Below are 25,060 nucleotides of genomic sequence, written 5' to 3'. Positions count from 1 at the left end.
TCTAGCATTAGTGTGTTGTTCTGGAGGAGTTACACTGTGTGCCTGTTCTAGCACTAGTGTGTTGTTCTTGAGGAGCTATGTTGTGTGCCTGTTCTAGCACTAGTGTGTTGTTCTTGGCAGAAGTGAGGTGTACTTGTTGCTGTATATTATGCTGGGTGAGGTGCTCACATGTTATTTAAACACTGTGTACACCAATGAAAACATGACAAGAGCAGTCTTATGAAAACTGAGGCTTTGAAAAACCAAATGCCTAGGAAAGAATCAATGAAGGGAAAATGCTAAAAATAATATTCATGGATGTGAGGGAGATAAACAAACACTGGAAAGAAAACTATAAAAATATTAGAAACCACAGTTGGTAAACTCTTGGTCCATTTTAAAACTCAATATTCATGTTTACCCTTTGGGAATGGCACTATCCCCTGGTGGTAATTACTCCAAAATCAGTCAGCAGACAACTCTACAGGAGTTCAAGACTCATAAAACTAATAGACCGTTACCAGAGATTAGCTAATACTCATGTGTCATATCTATAACTTCATCACTCAGAAGGTCTGATGCAGTAGGATCACTAGTTCAAGGCCAGTCTGTACTACATAAGACTTTGTCTCAAAACACAAAGAAACAAACTAACAAAAATCCCCAAATTGGTTATGAATATTTATTTCTCAAGATTTAAAAAAATCATCCTGAACAACTTTCTATCTTAGCAAGTTTCAATTAGCCTATCAGCTATCAATGTCAACATAATCAATAAAGCATCTACTGTACCTTTAAAATGTATAGAATATTTACTTTACCAACTTGAGCAATACTGAAAAAATTCTTTTCCTCCCTGAATTTTTCTGTCTAAACTATGAATGTTATTTTAATATATTAACTATTATTATATCACCTTTACAGCCTGTCCTGCCCAGGCCTTCCTATTAACCTTCTGTGCGGCCATCCCTTTTACTTAACATTTTATATGCATGTCCTTGTTTTGACTTCTGACTTTTTCTTTTTGCTGGGAATGAAAATAAAAGAAAAAAGGTCAAGTTTAGCTTATTCTGAGCCCAAGTCCAGGGTCTACTAAATGGCTAGTTTCCTTTCTTATTTTTCTTTTGCCTTTTTTTTGGGGGGAGGGGGCGTAGGGAGATTCTGGTTAAAGTTCTTTTTTTGCAAGATGGAGGAAGTAATTGACCACAAACCCCTAACATCACGTCTCCCAGTGTGAGGAGACAGGACTGAACGCCCCCATGTCATCTTAAAGGCCCATTGCTCCACCCTCTCACTGCTCTAGCTGACAGGCCTGGCCTAGGTAGGATCTTGGTGAGATCTGAGATACTTTAATAAGACCTCGATTAAGAATTTGATAAGGCCAGGTGATCGTTTAGATAGCCACCTCTACTTTTTCCAGCAACCTAAACTCAACCGAGGTAGAACTCCTAAAGTTATATTTCTTGGAATCTGGGCAATCAACAAAGCACGAGATCAAGTTAAAGGCCTCACTCCTACACGTGGGTTACGCCCAGGGCATCTGATACAAGGAAGGCGCTAAGAAGCCGAATAAGACTCTGGCTTCTTGTGAACTGTTTACCCTCCAAGAGCTCAAGAGCTCTCCTGCTCTCTGACTGGCTCAGATTTTAATCACCACGGGTGCACTATGCTGAGATTTATCTTCCAAAACCATTTTACCCAGGGATACTGTATCCATCTAAGTTTGTGTACACCTATTCTAAGATACTTACACAATAATGACATTCCCTAATGATGCATTTTTCAGAATGTATTCCTGTCAGTGACACTTGTCAGAGTGACAGGGTGTACTTGTCATGGCCATAAGCACAGAGAATACCTTCAGGGTACAGTTGAGGAAATGAGGCTTTTCATAGGCTACTTAGTCATCAGGAAGATTATAGAGGAGATACAGTGCAACTTTGCGGCAGAATAATACCTCCCTGCCCCCCTTCCCCACAAAAAATCTAGTCTGGTCTGGTTAGTTCTTCAATATCTCAAGCAACTCCAGGATTGGAAGATACCTCACAAACACTCCGCTAACAGCTCCTGTTAGTGGCCTGCACCAGGACCACCTAGGCAACACTCTGAAGCCTAGGCCTCAAGAAAAAAACCCAATTTATAAAACAACGACAGATGGACTGGCTTTGCCATTGACCCACTTAGGAAGCCTATCCCTTCCCGAGTTCTTATATCACATGAAATGGTTAGTATCGAACAAACTAGATTTTTAAAAAAATGACAATGGGCACAGCTGTTGCTTAAAAATGGCCCGTCTCAACTGCACACACCTACTAATTTCACTGCAAATGGAGTCGCCCACACCGCTGCACCTGTGCAATGAATGCTTTTCGTGGCAGAGATTACACATGGGAGGCCCCCTCTCCGCTACCTAGGTTGGACTCAGCTTTAACTTTACCAGTTATACAGCCACATGGTCACTCAGATTCCAGCAACAGAGCCTGGATGGTCAATTAAAGTAGTCTGTGCTTTAGAAAAGTGGTTTAGTATATTAATACTTCGTATTCCAAGACCCTGGGACCATCAGGTGGATGAGAAGGCATGGTTAGGAGATTCTCTTCTACTCTCACGCAGTGGTGACCATATCTAGAGCTAGACCCGCCTTCTCTCAACTACCACCACGGTTGTGGGGAAGGGTTAGGACACAGTAGACAAATGACATGCTTTCCTATAAAATTTTATTTATTACATTAAAAAATTCTATACATTTGTTAGACTAAAATACAGTTTTCATTATAATTCTGGCAACTGAGTCTATACACAGAGAAAACTTAGCATTAGACCAGCACTTTTTTTTTTCTAGTTCATATTTCTGCACAGGTAAAACATTTCAAAGCTCCATTTCATATAAGCTCATTGAACTTTGAAGCCAGATGGAAAGCCATCCCATTAAGAGCTCCAGGCAGTTCATTTGCCTGTAAGAGTTGATCGCTCCAGAAAGTGGATTGCTTAATATACATAGTTCTTAAGTCTTGCGAGAGTGTAACACACCATGAGTGAAGTCTGCACTGTGTTGGTCATGGCAGTCACAAATACCAGGGCGACAAGTGCATCTGTGGGGCATGTTCAAGCACCTACGTGTTTGTTTCCTCACATGCATAGTGTAGTGACACCACAGCAAGAAAGAATCCAAAACAACATGAAGGTAGATGACCCCAAACTGTGGAAGGCTTATTTTGTGTTCTTCTATTTTTAACGAAAAGAGACAAGATGTGACATAAAAACTTATTTCACTACTCTGGAAATAGATACAAATGGGAAAAAAAAAAACCAAAACAACAACAACAACAAAAACCAAACAAACAAAAAACCCCAAAGGACAGAAAGGCATTAGAATGCTCTGTTTATGTTCTCATCACCCAGGACAACAGCTAGGCTGGACACAGGCTGTGCAGACTGCCTTAGACAACAATAGCAGGTCCCTACTGTATCGACTGGTCCAGTTGTCTTTATTCTCATTCTAGCCTAAACTCAAGCTCAGGAAGTCTGGGCCAGACAGTACAGAAAACTGATCTGCAAAAGACAGGCTTTTGTCTTTAGTTGTTTTTCCAGACCCTCTGTCCCTTTGTTAGATGACCCCATGCCCTTCCCTGCCTGTCAGGAAGTTCTCTCTTGTGCCTGGTCATCTAACCAGCTAACACCTAATGAACTGACTTGATTAGATGCAAGATCTAGTAGATAATGTGTTTAGTGGTCCTAAGTATTCAAAGTCTGTCTAACTGAAATCTCTTCTCATTATAGGGGTTCAGTACTCCAATTGAGGATGGGAGGGATCAGAAAGCACCAATGAAGCATACCAAGAGAGCTACATTGTAAAAGAGCTGACTTTGTTCATACGGTCATCTTTGAAAATTAAAATTCAAGAAGCTCTAAGAAGAGCACTAGACCCCAAAGGCCAAGGAGAGGACTAAGTCATCCCTGACTTAAAACCTCTAGCCTCCACATCTCTATATATTTCTAACACAATTTCTGGGGCAAAGAAGGCCCTGGTCCGACAACCATACAGTAAGTGAAGAAGGTCATCACAATTTTTAGAGGTTGATAGAGTAGTCCTTGGAATCTCTTCTATCTCTGCATGTATTCTCCAAATCTCTTCAGCTTACTTTTACTTCTGGATTCAAAATCCATTTGTCTAGCAACGACTAGCACAAATGATATTCCTAACCAGCAGGATGTGTAGGTAAGTTCAAAGACAAAATCAGAAAGTTCCCTTTAAGTCATAGGCTTCTATCATAGGTGAACCAATCAAGTTACAAAATTTGGACCTTTTTGTTTGTATAAGTTTCCATTACACAAACTTACAGAAGTAGCCTCTCCATGTGCAGCTCTAGAAGGTTCATTCCAGCCTTAAGGGTGCACAGAGACCTGACTTTTGTTATTTCTTCATTGACCTGCCAGCTAGATCTCCTTTATTCAGCCAGACAACATAGTGGTTTAACATCTGACTATGAACTGGGATCCACTGGAGTCAAACCTTCAACAATCTCCTGCCTGCTTTTTCAAGGGCCTACAGAGTCTTCCTGGAGAATGGCTACATACCAGTCGTGAGCTGGGGGAGCGAAGGACTCCTCGGGTTTCCTCAAAGCATGAAGAAGTGGACATGGGGAATGGAGTAACCATCTATCAGTAGAGTGCTCTAACCCCGCTCTCTCCTGTGTGTGTGTGGGGGGGGAGGGGCTTGTGAGGGTTGGGATGGCAGAGGCGGGAATCATATACAGACAATACCTCCCAGGTTGATATGTGTGTGCTCGGTGAGGCTGAACATCTAATGCAGGCATCAGCTCCTCCAATTGTTCACTAAGTTTTTTTTTTTTAAATCATGTAGGCACTCTACTTCAGTTAGTGCATTATCATTATCTTCAAGTTTTCCCTCATGTTGACAGATGCACTTTAAGAGTTATATACTGGTTTCACTAAGCCCCGTGTCCTATCTCAGCTCCACCAAAATAGCTAAGGATCTTGGTAGATGGATAATTATAAGGATGCCCTTTCGATACGTTTTAGAGTGCACCCTACCCTATTGCTAATAATTTGGTTCATTGCCAAAAATTCCCTCAGGACACAATCCACCTCATACTTCCAAGGTAGGAAATCATTATCAAGATAGGTAATGATTTAATGTTGCCCATTTAGTTTCTACTTCCAAACCTAGAACTAAATCATATAGTATTTTTAGTTACAAACTTGATTCAGGCCAGAGATGACTAGCATCATCCCCATGGAGAGTTAGTGGGAGCTCTGACCACTTGAGGTAACATTTTAGATGTTCACTGAGATGCACTGGGAGGCAATTCAGAGTTTCTATAAGAACAAAGGGATATTATGACACTCAAATCTGCTTCTGAATTTCAAATGTTAAATCTGGATACCATTAAATAAAGTGAAAACCATCTGGAACATGTATAAATGAATCAATGTCTACATAATCAACTAGATCTTGGTTATATTATGAATAAATACTTGGGGTTTTTGTTTGTTTTAGTTTTTTGTTGTTCACTTTTTTTTTTGAGCTTTCTGGTCTGGAATAAAATCTTTTAGGTTGTAAAACTGAGTATTAAAACTAAAGACCAGTGTAATGATGAACCCCTAGAAAATACCAAATTTGAAGCCTGTACTTGTAATTTACAAAAGAATCAATTGTTCATGCAAGAATGAAACACAATCTTTGTTGGTCTATTGTTACACATACAAAGAAATAAAAAATGGGGAGGAAGAAAGGACACAATAGCTCTGTAGAAAAGAAAGGGTTTCCACAGAAAGTCACAAGCTTAAAAATTCTGCATTGGGGTTTTCAGTAAGAAAGATATTTTCAAAGTGTTAAAATTTTAATTGAAATCGTCCTCTTAAAATATGGAATATAAGATTGGCTCAAATTTATGAAATTCAGATGGGAAAAGTGTGCTACTTCAAACTTTTCACTGGATATAGTAATTGAGCTTTAATTTTGTTTTCAAGTTTACTAACTTTAGACTTTTTTCCCATGACATACTCAAAGATCCTGATTTTTCTAAAACTGGACCATATGCCACTAAATGAAGACAAGCTAATTCTGCAAGCAGCCACTGCAGATGAACAATGTGTACTTTTCAAAAGGGCTAACCCAAATTCCATAATATACACAGCTACATGAATATGCATCTAAAGCAAAAGGCATTCTATGCTATGAATATAGAACACATAAACCTCTGCTTCATGCATTTACTTAGGATCTTATAATTCTCTAATATATATTCACAGACCACATCTTAACAACTGTAGGCAAGTGCTTCTCTCTGTCAGATGGCATGCATGAAAGGAATGCAGAGATTAACTGTGTCACCTGCACTGAGAAGCCTCCAGATTTCTGAGGCTGGTTTGTTTGTCTGTTTTCCAAGCGGCCAAGACAAAGCGATATTGAGCTGACATTGATATTTTAGGGGAGAAGGGTGGTAGTGGACCTTGTGAATGCTAAGCAGCTGCTCCTACTGCTGAACTATATGCCCCCACAGCCCAGAACTTGCTTATTAAAAGATGAAAGCTCACAGACCCTTTTGAAGGAAACGCCTCAGAAACTACAGTAAGGCCACTGGAAACCCCAATTCAAATGAGAAGCCAAGAATAAGAAATAAAATAAAATGTACATGTTGCCAAAACCAAGAGATCCGGGTTTGCAGCTGATTTCACAAAGCGGCTCTGAAATGTCGAGGGACCTCCTGAAAAGGGCACACAGTAGCACTGGCTGTGCATGGCAGGGATGTCTGAGGCCAGGAGATGGAGTGGGGTGGCGGCACTGGGTAGCTTGCAGATACCTGGAGCATGCATTCCCTGTTATTCTGCAGAGGGAGAGGTATTTAGGATTCAAGCTTAAAGCTGCCCAGGACCAGGATAAAGGGATCCACACCTCAGCAGGGTGGAATCTTCAGAATGCACTTAGAAGGTAGATGTCATGGCCCATGGTGTTGGGCAGAGATTATACTTATCAGCTTAATGCCTTTCATTGAAAGAAAAAAAAAAAGGAAGGAAGGCAATTCTTAAGAGTAAAAGAGCATCTCTACCAAAGGAAACACTTATTTCAAGCATATTTTTAAAATGGACTCAGTAAGTACCTCCACTGGAGACGACAGAGAACCAAGCTAAGCTACTCAAGTGGCATCCAGTTAGGACTTTATTATCTGTAGGCTAGGATGAAAACATTAACCCTAAACATTAACCACCACATTAAATGGGCTCAGAAAACAACCTGTGTTGAGTTCTGCTCATCCATGCAAGGATTATACAAACTCAGTACCCTCACGAAATTGTTAATTATTTCTTATTATTGTACCAGTAAGCCTGTTCTAGAAGATGGGGCTCATGGAGTCTTACTGAAATAAATTTAACCCTTTTCCTCCCATATTACAGTAACAGGACAACTTATTCTGAGGCAGGAGTCTAGGAGGTCTAAACCATGTACCCGACTCTGAACTACCTGGTGGCAGAAACCATCTGGCACTGTGGACACCACTACCATTTATAAAAGGTGAGCCCAAGCCTAACTCCAGAGACAGGACTCTTGAGCGTGGTATCGGAAAACCATCACCGGGAAGGAGGAAGTCATGAGACAGAGTAAATGGCTTAGAAAGTTATTCAGGTGCCCAGATTTCACAGATGAGTTTTGTTCTTGGTCTATTCTTCTCACTTGGGCGGAGGATGGAAGCGGTGAGCGGGTGAGCAGATGGCAGTGAGGCAGCCCATAGCCAGGAGAGGGACTTGCAAATGAATGGGAGAGGCAGCAGGAACACCCAAGCAGAAACCATGGACCACTAAAAAGCCTCTGCCAGGCTTTTTCAAATTCATCAAAGAACGGAGCTCAGGGCAGAGTGATAGTCCATACATCAAATATCTCTCTGTGTGCGCCTGCATAATAGGCATATTTGCATATGACTATATGGCACACAAACTTACTTAAGGGGAAACAGCCTGGAAATTAATTAAACTCAAATGACATGGTTACACACAGAGCATAATTTCTAAACACAAAGTTAGTAAAACAAAATTTATTTGTAAAACAGGACCTGTTATATAAAATGGCACACAATCAAGTTATACAAAAATACAAATTTTCTTTCTGATTACAGTTCTAGTTGCAAATGATAATTAGAAAGCATTCCTGGTGGCTTCCAGTAGCTGGAATTGCGAGCACATGGAACAGGGGCAGCCAGAGTCCATGATGCAGGGGGGTCCAAGTGAGCAGAACCCGATTCCCAAGTGCAAGTCCATCATCACATCACCTTGGAGGGACAGCTCCTAAAATGGCTAGCTCCTGGAATGTCTTCTGGTGTGAGAGCCATCTTCCAGGCTCTGGCCCATTCTAAATTTAGTTCCCAATGTTTCTGAATGTCCAAAATCTGTGTGGCTACAAGTCACACGGTATTCTGACTCTTTCTCACATAATCTTCCTCTCTCACCTAGTAGGACAGGTGTTAGTTACATAATTAAATTCCATTTCAAATGATAGAAAAGTACAGTGACACTATTTGGCAACACTAGATGTTAGATGTTAATTTCTGGCGAATTATTATTTCACAATAGTTATGCTCTCTCAATGCTGGCGTCCCAGATCCTGCTTAGACACGTACTCTTAACTGTGTGTTTGTTTGTGTGTGTGTGGTTTGCTGTGGTTTTAGTCCAGACTCTTATTGCAAGTACTCTGAAGGTTCAGAAATATTCATGAGCTTCAAAAAGAAACTGAGGCATTTAGCAAAATTTAGCCTAGCTAGATTAAAGAACACCAGTACTTAAAAAAGAAAATACAATTTACCTTTTGCAGCAATTTGAAGGTCCAACCCTTTGAAAGGAAGCACATTAGCAAACAGCTGCTTATTGAGCCCTCGGGACATTGTATGCAATCCCATAACACCAGTCTAATTCACGGTCTACTTCTGATAGGCAATGCTTTCTTTCAAAAGATTTTCCTTCCATGGAATGATAAATGCTGAGGCTTTTTTTAAATTTTATTTTACAGAGCCTGTATTTAGTGCAATAAGTTTAAAAAATTTGCTCTGAAATATTTACTTTACATTAACAAAAATAGCTTTTTTTAAAAAAATTGTAACAAAAAGGAGTTATCGCATAAACAGATCATGAATTATTCTTAGCAAATTACACTTTTTTCTTAAAGCATTCACCATTACAATAAGCAGAACAATGGAATATTAGCCATTCATATCTGGTAAGCTTTAGGAATTAAAAACAACAACAACAACAACAACAACAACAAAAAACAACCCAGCAAAATAAGAAATCCCAAACGTACCCCCAAACATTAAGCACATTCACACTTGAGGATTAACACCAACCAATTCTTCAGTTACACATTGTAGAACTCTGGATACAACGAATAACCAAGGAGTGGAGCACCTGCCAGTGTGTTCAGATTTATAGCAAGCATTTGGATAGATGGCTGTTTAACCCTAAGCTCCCGAACTGCCTCGGAAACAGAAGCCGAGCACTGGGACTCTCAGTGCTTCATGCTTCTCCCTCTTTTATTCTTCCTAGAATGAACTAAGCTGAAAATCAATACACAAAAAGGCTAAACTTGCTGGGTGCCCCAGCTTCCTTTCAGATCAGGCACACAAATGTGTGGTGGATGCTACTAAAAATCAAAGAGGAAAAAGACAAAAATACAAGAAAAAAGCTTGCATAATAAAGATTATCTACCCCTTTCTCTCTTTTTCCTACGTTCTTCTATAGAAGCATTAGGGTAAACTACAAATACCTGAGGAGTTGGTTACTTTTGAATGTCGGCCGACAAATGCATGAGCTATTATGAAATTTCCCATAACGGGCCCACTCATATGCTTCTCAAAGTAAAATGGCATGGCTTCTTTGATTGGAGAAAACAGATTGGAGAAATCTCTTATTTATCCGAACGCACATGCCTAGCCTGACACACTAGGATTTATGCATCAGTAAAATAAGATACTGATTTTAAACATACACCAGGGAAATGACCCCTGCAAAAACTTACACAAGAATTTGGTACAATAATTTTATCTAGGTTAAGTAACTAAAGTTAAAATTTCCTCTAGTTATTAAAAACGTTAATCAGATATGAATCTAACATTTCCATTAAGACAATTACAATTGAAAACATTGAATGACGGAAGTTGCCTTGTAAAAGCCACCCGTATGAAAGGAGCACATGTTTGACAAAAATAAGCATAAAAAAGGTATTAAATCCCTGTTCCTTTTCTCTGATTTTGGCTGATTATGTGTGTGTGTGTATATACATATACATATATATACACACATACATATACATATATACACACACCCACACACACAAATACATAGTTATGTGTATATATTGTTTTGGAATGTCAATGGGGGTCCATAACCGTCGGCTATGTTCAAGCGGAACTTGCTCCCGAAGCCTAGAAAACAAAGCCATACAGAGCATAATCTTAGAAAATTACCATTGAAAGGAGGTATGAATGATGCTATTAGTACACACACACGGTCACAACAGCAACAGGGCAACATAGGTTGAGACTCCTCTCTTGAGCCTATGATGCTGGGATACGGCTGGCCAGACTTCAGGGCCACCAGTGAGACACACATAACATACTACTACAGCCCATACCCTAGAGAGACCTTATCCTTGTACAGCAGGCAGACAGCCCTCTCTCCAGAAGCACATCATCCCATTCAGCAAACTGTTCTGTACAGAGACCTCACGAATCTTACAAGGGTTTTAAACAAGTGAGGCTCTTTTAAAGAGTTCAACAAGTGGCAGTTTCTTGTTCAGTTTAACAATACCCAATCAAGAGGACAATCTAAAAACCACATCTTCCTAAATATTTTTACAGGCTATAATAATAAAAAACAAAACCTAAATGCAGACACAGCCCAGATGGAGGGAGGCAGACGGCAGCGGTGTTGCTGTATGTATAACAAAACAGACGTGATGCTCTTGTGGGGAGAAGCACAGCAAATGAGAACAGGCGGCTCATTTTCTATGACACCCCTGCTTCAGTGCTGAAGCTCTTAAGTAATTCTTTATGTCACAAGGGGTAGGGGACAGGAAGCATCAACTCCACACGTTTACTGGGCATGAGAAGAAATGTTTAATGGCATGTTTAAGAAACTGGGTTGTAGTCTAAGTCATGCTCTCTACTGCTTCATGGATGGGGAGACTTCTTAACAATGACATTCTTGGCGGGGGGGGGGAAGGGGGGTCAAATGCTGTAGTGCCCAGGACATCAGAAGGACACTACGCACAAACTATGTGTTTGGGGACCGAGCTTGTAGGGAAGCTATGGACTGATGGGTAACAGAAAGTGAAGGTGAATCCTGAAGGGGTGCTAATACATTGCGTGTGGGATGGGTCACAGTTAGGAAAAGGCTGTGGTTCCTGATGGAATGCTATGCAACTCGGGCAATTCTCTTAGGATCAGTGTCTATAAATTAGCGTTTCTGGTAGGGAAGGGATACTTGTATTCTGGTCCACCACCATTCATCTACTGCTTGCTAAGAACCACAATGGAAATATATGTCAAGTCCATGGTCAAATTGGCTGGTCTTCAGCTTCAAATATGTCTTCCTTTCTTAAAATGCTTATTACTGAAGAGTGACTCAGTGGAAGCCTCAAGCTCCACAAAGGGAGGAGAGGCGAACTAGCGCCTTCAGGTTTTTATATATGTCCCTTTAAAGTTTTAGGCTTGGGCCTATATTTCCTAAAGAGTGAGGACAACCAGGCAGTACAAGTGACAATTTCTCATGTCACAGTTGACTTGGTAGCATCATTCCAATTAGATCAATGTAGGCTTGAGACACACCATTACACTACAGGAGAATATCTCTAAGAGAAAGAACCCATGGGATGCTAAACTGATAAAGTCGTTTTTCTCTCCCAAATAAAAAAACCTATCTCTCTGGCTACCTATTGATTTACATCATCTCTCATCTATATATCCATCCATCCATATTAATTTTCTGTCTGTCTGTCTACCTAAGTATTAATCATCTACCTATCTAAATCTATCTATTATCTGGGACAGGTTGGAGGACTTGATTCCTCCAACAATGAAGGTGTTGTGATACAATGAAGGTGTTGTGAGAAGACCGTTTTACCAAGATGGCATGTGGATATTGATGGAAATTGCCTTGTTTGTAGGCAAAAACAACTCAAAACAAAACCAAATAAACAAACAGAAATAACAACAGCAAAGAAAGTACAGCCTGAGCAAGAGAAGAGAACGTCCACAGAGGACAGGACAGCAATGTAAACTGAACAGTACTGTTTTTTAAAAAAAAGGAGGAATATGAACTTCAGCAAGCTGAAAGGAACTTTCATGAACACCTTCTAGAATGATTGAAATGACCTGCCGGTTCAAAGACACCCCGACATGTCCCGTGGGATGAAAACTAAATACTGACAGCGAGAAAAACAGCTTTGACTTGGAGTGGAGCGGTCAGGTCACCCTGGCCCTTGAGCGCTGGCAGGGCCGCTGTTCCTTTCAGCTCACTTTCACAGATGGTAGTCTCAGCTGTGACAGGGCCTCTGCCATCCAAGTGATGGGTAAGCAGGCAAACAGAAAGAGCAGCATGTCCTGCGTGATACAGACAACAAACGCTTCTCCAGAGGACGTGCAGTCAGTGAGGACACAGACAGAGAAGAAGTGACAGGGAAAGTCGTGGAGGGCGGCTGCCTCCTCATCGCCACCTACCATCGGCTTTAGCTCTCGGGCGTCCGCGGCGCCTCCCTTCCCAGCTTCTTTCATTGCTTTCCTACTGTTTTCCACAAACTCCTGCAAAACATGGACCATGTGGCATTAATTTGGGATCTTCTTAGATTTCAGTCAGCAGGTGAATTTTAATGATCCAACCTTAGTGTGGTAAACAGTACTTTAAATGAAGAGGAAAACGCCTAGATTGGCTGGGATGGATTGTAATTCGTAGATAAAAATCTTTCCATCACCCACTCTGACAATCTCACTATGGCTCTAGCAGATAATTTTATTTAACATTTTTAAGAGTTTGCTTTTCCCAGACTTAGAACATCATTTTTGTTTGTTTTATTTTCCATATCAAAGCTAAATGAGCTAAACCAATTTCAGTTCAAAAGTTTCTAGTTTATATTATACTTTTATTATTTTTAAAAAATTTTTAGACAGGATTTCACTATGTAGCCCTTGAAGGCTTGCCACGCACTCTATGGCCCAGGCTGGCTCATGGCAAGTTTCATGCTTCAGCCTGGGATTAGAGGTACACAACCACATCCCATTTATCTGCCTGCAGTTACAATAGAGTCCTAGAAAGTAGTACTGGTAAGCACGAAATACTTTCAAAAGTACCCTCCTCAAAAACCCCAAACCAAACCACATGTCAGCTACCTTAAAATATTTATCTAGCTTTAGTGTTTCCTCCTTCACAGCACCTGTATCCTGCTCTACATATGATTCCGCAAAGCAGAACTATGGAAAGCATCAGTTGGAATCCCAGCTCAAAGAGTTAGAGCAGGAGCATCCCCCAGGGGCCTGTGGAGCTCCATCTAAGCTCCGGAGCACTTCCTGCCTAACATTCCACAGAGCATGGTGGTCTCCACCTCCAATCCCAACACCAAGGAGACCAAGGCAGGAAAAGCACAAGTTCAAGGTCAGCATGGGCTACATACACAGTGACAGTTTATCTACTTTTTAAAAAGTGTATTTGATCAATCAGTGTGTTAAAAAATGGAAATTTCCCCTTGAACTGCTTTATAGTCTCAAAAAATTGAAATACAGATTCAATTCCACATGAACCCAACCAGACAGAATTCATTTAGGACTTGTGAAAGCATCCAAAATTTAGTTAATGATGCTATCAGAGACAGTATCAAACAGGTGAGTTTAATTACCTTCAATTTTCACTACTGAAGGAAAAAAAAGTATCTCTTTTTATAGATTTACTTCAGAGTTAACTGGGTACCTCACATTCCCACAAAATAGCTCATTATTTCAATGTATCACATTCAGCCCTAAGTATCTTTAGTTTGGTATCATTTAATAATAATAAAGCTGTATCTAATATTTTATTTTATGTATATGTATGGGTAAGTGCCTGAATATTATGTACGTGCGCCATGTATATGCAGTGGCTAAGTGAGTCAGAAGAGGGTGTGGGCCCCTGGGACTGAAGTGACAGAGGCTGTGGAGGTGTCATGTGAGTGCTGGGAACTGATACCTGATTCTCTGCCAGAGCAACAAATGTTTATACCCACTCTCCAGTTCCTTAAAGCATTTAAATATGGTTTTTAAATTGTTTCAAAATTTAGTTGAATTTCAAATACAGAGAAACCTCAGAGGCTTCACAGAAGAATATGGATGCAAAATGCTTATGAATAGTCAGTACAAAATACTTTGACCCTTATGGGATGCTTCCTGTATCTCATTTACCTTCAATCCAGCTTGTGGGACTTAGGATAATGGATTTTAACTAGAGTTGACGGTAATAGCCTTGGATAAATGGTTGCTGGAGCAGACAGGATCTGAGAACAAGGCTTTTGTCTTTTAAGACCTACTTCGGAAAAGAGCACTTTGATCAGAAGCTAGAAGACATGTTTAAAAGTCTATTCAAATCCATATAGCACAGAGTAGGGGGCAGGCAGGATGTTACAGTGAGTGGTTAGAACTATTACAGAGTATTGTTCCAGTAGATGTGTCTGAAACAGTCTGTCCTGTACCAGGAAGACCTACCTCGGTTTCTCCAAGACAAACTTCATTCATGATTCAGTTCTCTAATTTTAATACTGTGTTACTTTGTGGGAATTAAGGGGGGGTATTTTGGAAACATTGTTATCATTTTATCCCTCAAGCAGTGGAGGGCACTCCAGGTACTTACCATCAGCACTTTGTCCATATAGAATTCTCGTCCAGGGCTCCCATCATTGTATTTTGTATCAATGGCAAAACACAAGAACAATACATCCACTACCATTTCGTAAATGGACAGGAAGCAATGAGCGACTAGGAAAGCAAAGAGGCAGACGATGATCAGAGGCAGCACCCATACTGTGTAATCTTGCTGGTAGTTGAGCAGCATAATCCCAGCCAAACCAGTGCTGCAGACTATCAGCACCTGCAGCAGAGAGAGCAGAGACCACACTTGAGATCCCACGGCAGCCAGCCACAATTCTTCATTGCTGCAGACTTAAGAAAACTCTTCATCAGTGACAGTTACATAAGGCTGTTCCATTGCAAACTAAAATGTACACTCTACATAGACCCACATAAAACATCAACTTCACTCATGGATATCATATAAATTTAAGAACACAGATTAGATGATTCATGATTAAAGATAACTTAGTTTTCCAAATGTCATATGGTTCCTGCAAAATCCTCACACGTTAATAATCTGCTAATAAATTTTAAAATAAATGTATGCATTTTTAAAAATGTTGGTTTGCAAAAAAAATGTTGGTTTGCATTCATAAAATTGTTGATGCTGGAATTGGTATGTTTTTCTAAGTATTCCTACATATATGAAATCATACATAATGAAATTGCATACAAAACAATAAAAACTTCATAATTTAAGAGAATTATTATAAAGTTCTGCAAATACTTGCTCAATTGTACAATTTTATTTTATGAGTAATTTAAAATTTAACCATTTTTCTACTATTTGAAGGTTTAGATTGTTTTCAGGTATAAATAATGCTACAACATTTTTCTCTAGTCTTAAAACTTTTCCTGTGTTTCCTATTGTATTTCCTATGGCATACATGATAAATATATTGTAATTTTTGTGATGTTAGGTTTAGACTATATGTGACGCAAAAGTTACCCAATATCCACATCCATGCTAAACTAACAAAACAGCCAGCTTGCTTCTTATGAAGAACCACCGACTCAGACACTTCCTCGAGTCATACATTTTATAGTTCATTTAACACGGTTCATATCAACTTGCTAATAATCCTACAAATATTTGATGGCAAATATTATCTACCCCATTACTTAGATTGGGGAAAACCCTTGGAAATGTCAGCCAATTTCCCCAAGGTCACAGAGTAAGGGACAGGTTCCATTCAAACAATGACTGCATGATGCCAACCCCACGACTCTTTACAGGGGAAAACCCAGCAAATATTTGATATGGACTTTCTGAATCTTAGATACTCTTCTCTGGCTCTCTGCTTAGCTTAGCATCAGACATTAAAACAAAAACGAAAGCAAAAAACCTCTAGAATCACTTCGTACCCAGTGCTGAGAACAGGCAGGAAGAATCTTGCAGCATCTTCACTATCAGCATCAAAGCATTTCTTTCTCCCTTGCCTTCATCATAACATTGAGTTATATTGCATGCAATACACTGTCTCAGCTATAATCCAACCGCTTTTAGATGCTTTCATGGAGCAAACCTAGGTCTCCAAATTTTATGGCTATAAGCTTAATAATCACCTCATATAGTGGCTTCTTTACTGGGTGATTTTTATATGTGGTTAACTATATTATTTCCATTATTCATGTGATTTCCATTTGTTTGTTTGCTTGTTTGGTTTTAAAGAGACGGCTTCTCTGTGTAGTTCTGGATAACCTAAAACTCACTCTACAGACCAGGCTCACAGAGTGAGCTCAGAGATCAGCCTGCCTCTGCCTCCTGAGTTCTGAGATTAAAGGTGTGCACCACAATCATCCAATGATTTCAAATTTTGAATGAGCTATTTTTTATATTATCTTCAAATTCTGCACATTTCATGTGAGATTTGGGGTTCCTCATGCTCCTGCCATCCCCCTAAAAGCCAAAGTGCATTTGAAATGTTGAGGCCAATTAGAAACAAAGTGTGACTCAAGCAAAGCAGATATTGAGATGAAGCAGTTAGGACAGCTGCACGTTATATGTTGTGAGACATGACTCCAGGGACATGTGATAGTTCCTCTAAAAAGACAAATGTAGGAATGATGCCAAAATATATCTAAAGAGTATCATATAGTTTTTTTTAAAAAAAAAAATTAATGGTAAACTTACAGGAACGCCACGGAAAATAGACAACATTCAAAAGCTTCTCTTGCACGTAGGACCCTCAGAGAAGTGTAGTGGATGGATGGTTGTGTATTTTTTCAACAGAGCTGACTTAATGGTTTTCAAACTGCAGAGGCTAGGAATACAGGTTCTTGGGCTTTGACTCCAGAGATCTTACTGACTGAATCAAAGATGAAGCCCCGAATCTTAAATGCATCCCAACTACTGATGATGTACACAGCCTCTATCTCATGAAGCTTCTTGTGTACCCATCACCTTCTTGCTTTAGAGAATATTCAACTTCAATTTATATGTCTCATGCAGTTAAAATTTATTTTTAAAATATGGCTCATAATATATAGGTTAGCTAAGTAACTAATCAATGAAGATAAATGCAGGGCCTGGGATGTGAAATTTCTCGGTGGTAGAATGTTTGTATAGCATGTGTAAGGCCCTGGGCTCGATCCCCAGAACAAATAAGTAAATAAGACACTGTGCTCTAGCATTTTCTTTTCTGACTGGACTTCTAATGCAGAAGATACCTGACCACAATGAAAGAAACTCATCGCTGGGTCAGGTTGTGAGAAGTCAGGAGGAAGGAATGGCAGAGATGTGATTGACAGCTAATGCTTGGCTTTGTGCTCATGTAACCTCTGAAAGAGACATAACAGTACATACATTCCATGATGGTACAATTTACTCTGAAAACCCCCAATAGGAAGCCTGGTCTGTGTTCCTGCCTGTCCCACCCCCACCTCAAATGTAAACTCTGCATTTAGAATGTAAACTCTGCACTTAGGATACTGTTTTCCTTGGAAACTATATGTTGAGAGATTTTCAGTTATAATATAAAAATTTTTGAGTTTTGGTTATAGTATAAAATTGGTTATAATAAAAAACTGGATTCTGGGTTACAGCATTTATACTAGAACATCTTCTTAAAATAAACTGTCAATTACAAGATACAACCAATATAAGAAAGGTATTACAAAGTAGAGGGAAAGTAATTTTATACAGGAGAAATATAAATACATTGTTTTGATGGGACTTAGTTTTATTGGGACAAATATCAAAAATTTTTAAGACAAAAACTTAGACTCGTAGCTCACAAGCCTCTATTATTGTTATGATACTATTCAGCAGTGATCACAGGCTATAATCTCCTAACTAGGAAAGCTCTTGCCCTTGCCAAATGTAGCTCACCATTCTACAGAGAGAACAGGGCCCCCATAGAAATGGGACCTGTGGTGTTATCCTTTTGTTTCCTTTGAAAACTTTTAAATTAAAATTTGAATTTGTAGAAATGATGCATTCAAATATAAAAAAATGACTCTGGGTGAGTCTATGTACTCTTTCCCTACCTCAAAGGTATCATCTTGTGCTACCATAGTTCAATAGCATAAGGAATACAGATGCGGACACAGTCCAGATACAGAACACAGCCACCATCGCCATGCCCTTCATGACCGTCCCTCAGCTCCATTACCCCAACACCATCTTTAACCAGAGGACCACAGTCCATCGCATTACGAAAATCTCTAATTCTACAATGTCGCTTATCAGTAACCTATCAATGGAAGCATACAGTACTAATCTTTGAGATTAGATATTTTTCCCACTCAATATTTTTTCAAGTGTCACAGAAAAAGCATACACACACACACACACACACACACACACACAAACGTGCACAAGTGAAAGTGACTGGTACCATATATATATACATCTCAGTATATCATCTACCTATCTGTCTGTCTGTCTATGTATCTATGTTATTTCTCTCTCTCCCTCTCTCTCTCTTTCTGTTGTTATATTCATGCTTTAGAGAATATTTAACTTGTGTCTCATATTTAAATTTTATTTTTAATGTGTTTCATAATAATTAAGTTAGTAAAATCTGTACATATATTATTAATAAATGAAGATATATACATATATAGAATTTATATTTGTGTATATGTACATGTGTGTATATGTGAGCATGTATGCATACATGCATGTATGTGTGTGGTGTAGAGGACTGAATCTTCTAATATTGAGCTACACTACCAGTTCAGAACTATACTTTTTTTATTAGATATTTTCTTTATTTATATGTCATATGATATCTCCTTTCCCAGTTTCCCCTCCAAAAAAAAACCCCCAAAACAAAAAAACAAAAAACAACAAGAACAAACCCCTGTTCCCTTGCCCCTCCCCCTGCTCACCACCCCACCCTCTCCTGCTTACTGGCCTTGGCATTCCCCTACACTGGGGCATAGAACCTTCATAGGGCCAAGGGCCTCTCCCCCATTGATGACCAACTTGGCCATCCTCTACTATACAAATGCTGCTGGAGCAATTAGTTCCACCATGTGTACTTTTTGATTGGTGGTTTAGTCTCTGGAAGCTCTGAGGGTACTAGTTAGTTCATATTGTTCAGAACTATATTTTAAAAAGGAAAATAAAGAATTTTATTTTATTGTGTTAGAAACAGAAGATATTTTCTTCCTTTTTTAAATCATTAGTTATTTTTTTAAGGCATAGAAGAGTTTATTGGAAAGGCTAAAAAAAACATCAAATGTTTTATATTAGCATTTACCTTGTATTAAATTCATCAAAAGATACATGCAAACTGAGCATTATCTTATCGTTTTAAAGGAAACTTTCGCAACTGCTATTATTAAACCTTTCATTTTAATTTTATAAGTATGAGTGCTTGCCAACATGTATGTATATGTACTGCATGTATGCCTGAGCCCATGGAAGCCAGAAGAAGGTTTCTCCCCAGAACTGGAGTTACCGATGTTGTGAACCACTGGTGGGTGCTGGGAGCTGAACTCCTCTGCAAGAGTAGTTAATGCTCTTAACCTCTAAGCTATCTCTCCAGCCTCCATTTATGTTGTTACTAAAATATTAATTTAGGAAATCACATTAAGAACTCTAATCAATTCCAGTTCTAGGCTTCTAAGATTGAACTAAGCTAGCAATATTTAATATGGGCATATTTGTGCAAAGTTTCTTCATAATATAACTTACATTAGTAAAAAACTTGAGAATAGTTCAAGTGTTTAAAAACACACACACCAGAGGATTTGTATCATTTCTGGTCAAGAAATGATACAAATATATAAGCAGGTTTAGAAAATGTTTACTGAAATTAGAAGTGCTTATAATATCAAATGAAAAGAATGGATACAGATTTCCATCTCCTACTACCTAAGCTGTTACCACACAGAGGACACCCAGGACAGTCTGTAGTACCCTGAAGAGAAACAGTCTCTATTTGTGGAATGAATAGAAAGATACACTAAGTCTAAAGAAAAACTTTCAGTCAGATTACTAGCATGTTAAAAACAAAACCCACAAGCCAATTTAAAAACCATGGTTCTCATGTTTATGCACTGTTCCTTATAGAGGGATGTACTGAATAGAGTGAACACTGTCTAACTAGGGAACCTCATGAAGAGAAGTGTAGGGTTATCCACTGTTAACATCTGAGATACTAGCTTTCATTTTTATAATGCACATTTTAGTTGACTTATTAGTTCTCAAGCCGGGCATGAGAAGCCAGGTACACACATTTAATCTTGGGAGCCAGAGCCAGTTGGATCTCTGAGTTCAAAGCCAGCCTACAAAGCGAGTTCTAGGACAGCCAGGGCTGCTATACAAAGAAACTTTGTGGGGAAGGAGGTGAAGCCTCACTAGTTCTCTGCTGGGTGATACTGGAGACCATGTCTAGGGCCTTGTGCTTGCTCAGTACATGTCTGTCACCAAGGCTCAGCTCTTAACACACATTTTTAAAACAGTAATATGACATCCCAGTATTTTTACTCAGGCTTTTCATTGTCTGAATTATATATTTCTTCATCATATTCTAAACTCACAATAGAACATGGTTTACCAGGCCAGCTTTTAAATCTAGCCATTTCTCTAGTTCTCGGTATTACACTGTTTACAAAAGGTCCCTATTATAAATAAAGCTACAGTCAGTTGTATTTAGAACTGTTTTCAGGGGTAGTTCTGACATCAACATGATTATTAAATAAAAAGGCTTCTCTGTAGAAGTCCAAGGATAAAATTAATGTTAGTTGAAATAACAATTAAGACATGGTTGGATCAGTCAGGCATGAATAGCAACTCCAGCCTTGCCACATTCTAGTTCTCAAAATTTGCCCAGTAAATGACCTCTCTACACTTTAGTTTCCTTTGCTATGGAATATAAAAAACTAACAGTAATAGGGCACCTTCTAGGGGATGATCAGGCAGTTAGTATAACACTCTCTTCCGCTCCCCACCCCTCACACAGACACATTCTATTTTAGCTGTAGGGATAAGTTATGAATTTGTAAATAAAAACAGTATAAACGAAACAGAGACTCTTAAGCCCTTGCTGACTCCACACGTATCATCCACACGATCAGTAATACCATCAAATCCTGCTCTTGACTCTTAATGAACACTGACGCATTTCACCTTCACTATAAAAATGTCCTCTCACATAAAAACACGACACAGGCAAATCTGTTATAAGGTAAACCTAATTACAGATATTCAAAGTAATTACCCTTAATTGTTTTCAGATGACAGTTCCCTAGGATGCTATACACTTCAAAACACACGAAGCTATGCTTCCACTAGACAAAACATGTTCTTTTCAAAGACATCTTAAAGGTACAGTGGCTGCCCCACCCCAGTGTATAAATATTGTGTACAATGGGGAATTGACCCTACTGCTTGTGAGTAATTATGAAGATCATCAAGACAACACAGAGAAGGTGTACAAGACTGTGTTGTAGAATGAGTATGAGCAACAGGTATGGATGCTGTGGCTCACTGCAGAAATACTTCTGAGACTTCCCTGGAGGGACACAGGCATGAGCAGTGGCATTCTGACGATGCTGCAACATGTATAATTGTTTCATTTTTCAAATTGCCTAAACAGCCTCTGGTTTTAAATACAGGTGCAATGAATCTAAGTATGATACTATTTATAATTCAGAAGGTCCTGATAGCTTGGAATAAACTCTTTTCTCAGCTCTAAGGAAAGTAGGTCTTGTTTCCTAACAGCTCTATTTTAAAAGGATTTTTATATAATAACATCTAACATTCTACCCAAAGTGCTAACATTCACCAAAAAAAAAAAAAAAAAAAAGAGTCAACAATGTGTCAAGCACCGTCCTAGATCCCCTGGGTGATTAACCAGCCTAAGACTTACAACACTAAAAATGTGTCCCCATTATGATCCCAAGTGTACAGTCACATAATCAGCAGCATGAGTTTAATCCAGAACGCTAGACCCCAGACTCCAGGTGCAATACCATCCCTGCCTAGTTATGTTCCTGCTGCTAACACCAGAAGCAACATGGACAGAAAAGGGTTCGTCTCATCTTACACTTTCAATGTAACATAACATGCCGTCACTGAAAGTCAGGATAGGAGCTCAAGGCCGAACCTAGAAGCAGGAACTGAAGCCTGGAGAGTGCTGGCCCTCCCACATAAATCTCTACCAAGAAAAAATGCCTCCACAGACTGGCCTACAGTCCAGTCTTACAGACTCATTTTCTCAATGAAGACTCCCTCTTCAGAGACGCATCTACGTTTGTGCCAAGTTGACAGGAACCGGGTGTCCAGACAACCCTCATCGCTGCATGGACTGTTTCCGTAATTCTTTTTTTTTCTTTGTATGTGTGTAAGTCATGGCTCTGCACATGCTAGCAAGTATTTTAGTGAGCTATATGCCTCCTGATATCTTCTTTAAAAACAAAAACAAAAAAACCTGCACACCTGTTAACTAAGAATAACAGAGCTTAACTCATAAAGTTATTGAGGAGATTAAATGAATATAATACCTGTAAAGTAAATGAAGAAGTACTTAGTGCACATTGAGGTATCATGAATGTTTGCTACACAGTAAGTGACTTCTAGTTTTGTGCTAGGCTACATCGTTTTTTTTTAAATTAAGGAACAAAATTTTGTACATTTACTCAGACATTCCGTTTGCCTCCGACAGGACAGGTGGCCTTACCTTGCCTAGGAATAACATGAAGTCCCCCACTGTGTTGATGGCGGCCACTCGCAGAGCATTCTCCACCAGAATGACGAAGGCATCCTTCGCTGAGGTGCAGAAGTTGGTGCTGTTGATAGCTGTGGCTGTGTATGCATTCTAGAAAAAAAAAAGGGAGGGGGTTCCAGTCACCAGAAATGTAATTTTGAAAGGCACAAACCATGCATGTTTACAATACATCTTGTGAAAATTTTTCAGTAAACCCACAGCTTTCATGTGGTGTAAAATGAGACTGGAAACTGAACATAGGAGCCAGAGCTGGCTGGATGGGCGGGCGGAAACTGCCATGGTAAATGACCAGTGGTAAATTCCAGGCCTCTTTAATTTGGCCTCATGAAGGCATAACATGGATTTTCTGACATACATGAACTTCCTCTCTGCCTTCCAAAAATTATGCATAATTTAAACTTTCCTTGATGTCTGAAATTTGTGAATAAATGGACCCAGAGTACACTGCTAACCATTTCTTTCTTGGTTCAAAATGCAGAGCATTCCAGAGCTGAGGAAAAAACTGCAACTGAATAAGAGGTCATTGTCACGGGGCTGTAGGAAGCCAGAAGACTCCTGCGATCCAGCAGGACTCCGATACCGGTTCTTATCATAAAAACTGCGATAATTTACTACCTCAATATGTTTATTTCAAAAGCTAAAAGATACAGAATTTTAAAAACAAAATGAGACCATTGCTTTTCTGTTAACATTCATTCATTCATTCACTTCTTGCTTCCTTGCATGGTCATCTGCCCATATGTTCTATCAGCTAGACAATAGCAAGAACAAAAGAATTAATGACCTAACTTCAGTGCTCCAATTTTTTTTTCTGTCTTCTACAAAAACTTCTTTTGAAACATTCTACACAATGCCTCAGTAAAGTAAAAATAAACCCTCCTTTGAACTTGTATTACAGTCACCCTGCTGGAAACTGTGGAAGGCAACTGTTGCAGCCAGACCTATTCTCAAAGAGGCTGAATGGTCCCCCATGCTCACTAGCCCCCTAAGCAGGCATAAAAATACCCATCTAGCCATTTACTCCTGAGCAAGGATGGCCACGCAACCACCTAAGGGCCCTGGTCATGCCTGGCCTGCTGGCTGCCTTCGTAAAGAAAGTTTTGCTGGGACAATGTCCTGTTTGTTTGGCTAAAACAAGTCTTTATAACTGAGATTACATGGCCCATAAATAAGGCCAGGACGCTTACTGGTTCTTTCTAGAAAACGGTGTCTAATCTCTGTTCTGCGGTGCTGCTGAGGCTCAACACTAAGGTAGGTACAGTCCACAGGGCCACGGCCTCATCAGTTTAGAAACACAAGCCTGAAATGCTCACTCCAGGATTTACTAGCTTTCAGTCTTTTAGCATACTTTATTATAATTTTTGTTCCTTTTATTTCCCACCTTGGTGCTAGGAAGTAAACCTAGACCTCAAATGTTCCAGGCAAGTGATCTAACAAGCTATAGCCCAGGCCTTCATAATTGTTTTATCGATTTATTTATTTTGTTTTTGAGACAAGAGTTGCTATGTTGTTTGGACTGGCCTCAAACTTGCTATATATTTGAGAATGGCCTTAAACTTCTGATCCTCCTGCCTCTACCTATATCGTGCCTGGACTATAGGCATGCATACCATGCCTGGCTAATTCTTTAGCCCAATGATTTACTGGAAGCAGCCTTCAGTGATGTGGGATGTAAATGCCTTAATGAGGAAAACCTTAATTCCTCTGCTATTTATTTCCTGTTTCTAGTGCTTGTGCTTCTTAGGCACACGTTCTGCCACTGAGCCCCATCCACAGCCCTAATCTCCTGTACTCTAAGGTATCACACACTAATGAACTAGTTATTCATGCATTTTCAGGAGAAAAATACCCTCCCATAGCAACACACTTCCAGAAGACTCGGTTCCCAGCACCCATGTGATGGCTCACAACCTCACAACTGTACCTTAATTCCAGTTGCAGAGGATCTGTGCCCTGTTCTGGCCTTTGTGGACACTACATATATATATATATATATATATATATATATATATATATATA

The 25,060-nt window shown here is 39.4% G+C and overlaps 1 protein-coding gene across 6 annotated transcripts in view; it reads right to left on the bottom strand.

Moving 5' to 3' along the window:
* Positions 1–25,060, bottom strand: part of Slc44a1 (solute carrier family 44 member 1) — a 197,111-nt gene that overhangs the window by 57,315 nt on the left and 114,736 nt on the right. For 2 of the 6 annotated variants that reach the window (XM_031377415.1, XM_031377417.1), the window contains exons 13-16: positions 22,994–23,131; positions 14,860–15,096; positions 12,708–12,788; positions 8,019–10,412 (exon numbers count right to left, since the gene is read on the bottom strand). In XM_031377415.1, the coding sequence (XP_031233275.1) occupies positions 10,389–10,412; positions 12,708–12,788; positions 14,860–15,096; positions 22,994–23,131 (480 nt within the window). In that variant the 3' untranslated portion in view covers positions 8,019–10,388. Of the gene's footprint in view, positions 1–8,018; positions 10,413–11,229; positions 12,789–14,859; positions 15,097–22,993; positions 23,132–25,060 lie in introns of those variants that run through there. The other 4 variants (XM_031377416.1, XM_031377418.1, XM_031377413.1 and 1 more) reach the window with 2 other exon arrangements.

Source organism: Mastomys coucha, unplaced genomic scaffold (genome assembly GCF_008632895.1).
Source record: "Mastomys coucha isolate ucsf_1 unplaced genomic scaffold, UCSF_Mcou_1 pScaffold18, whole genome shotgun sequence".
NCBI classification, from domain to species: Eukaryota; Metazoa; Chordata; class Mammalia; order Rodentia; family Muridae; genus Mastomys; species Mastomys coucha.
The sequence above is the reverse complement of the archived record's forward strand: the minus strand, read 5'-3'. Positions and strand labels throughout refer to the sequence as shown.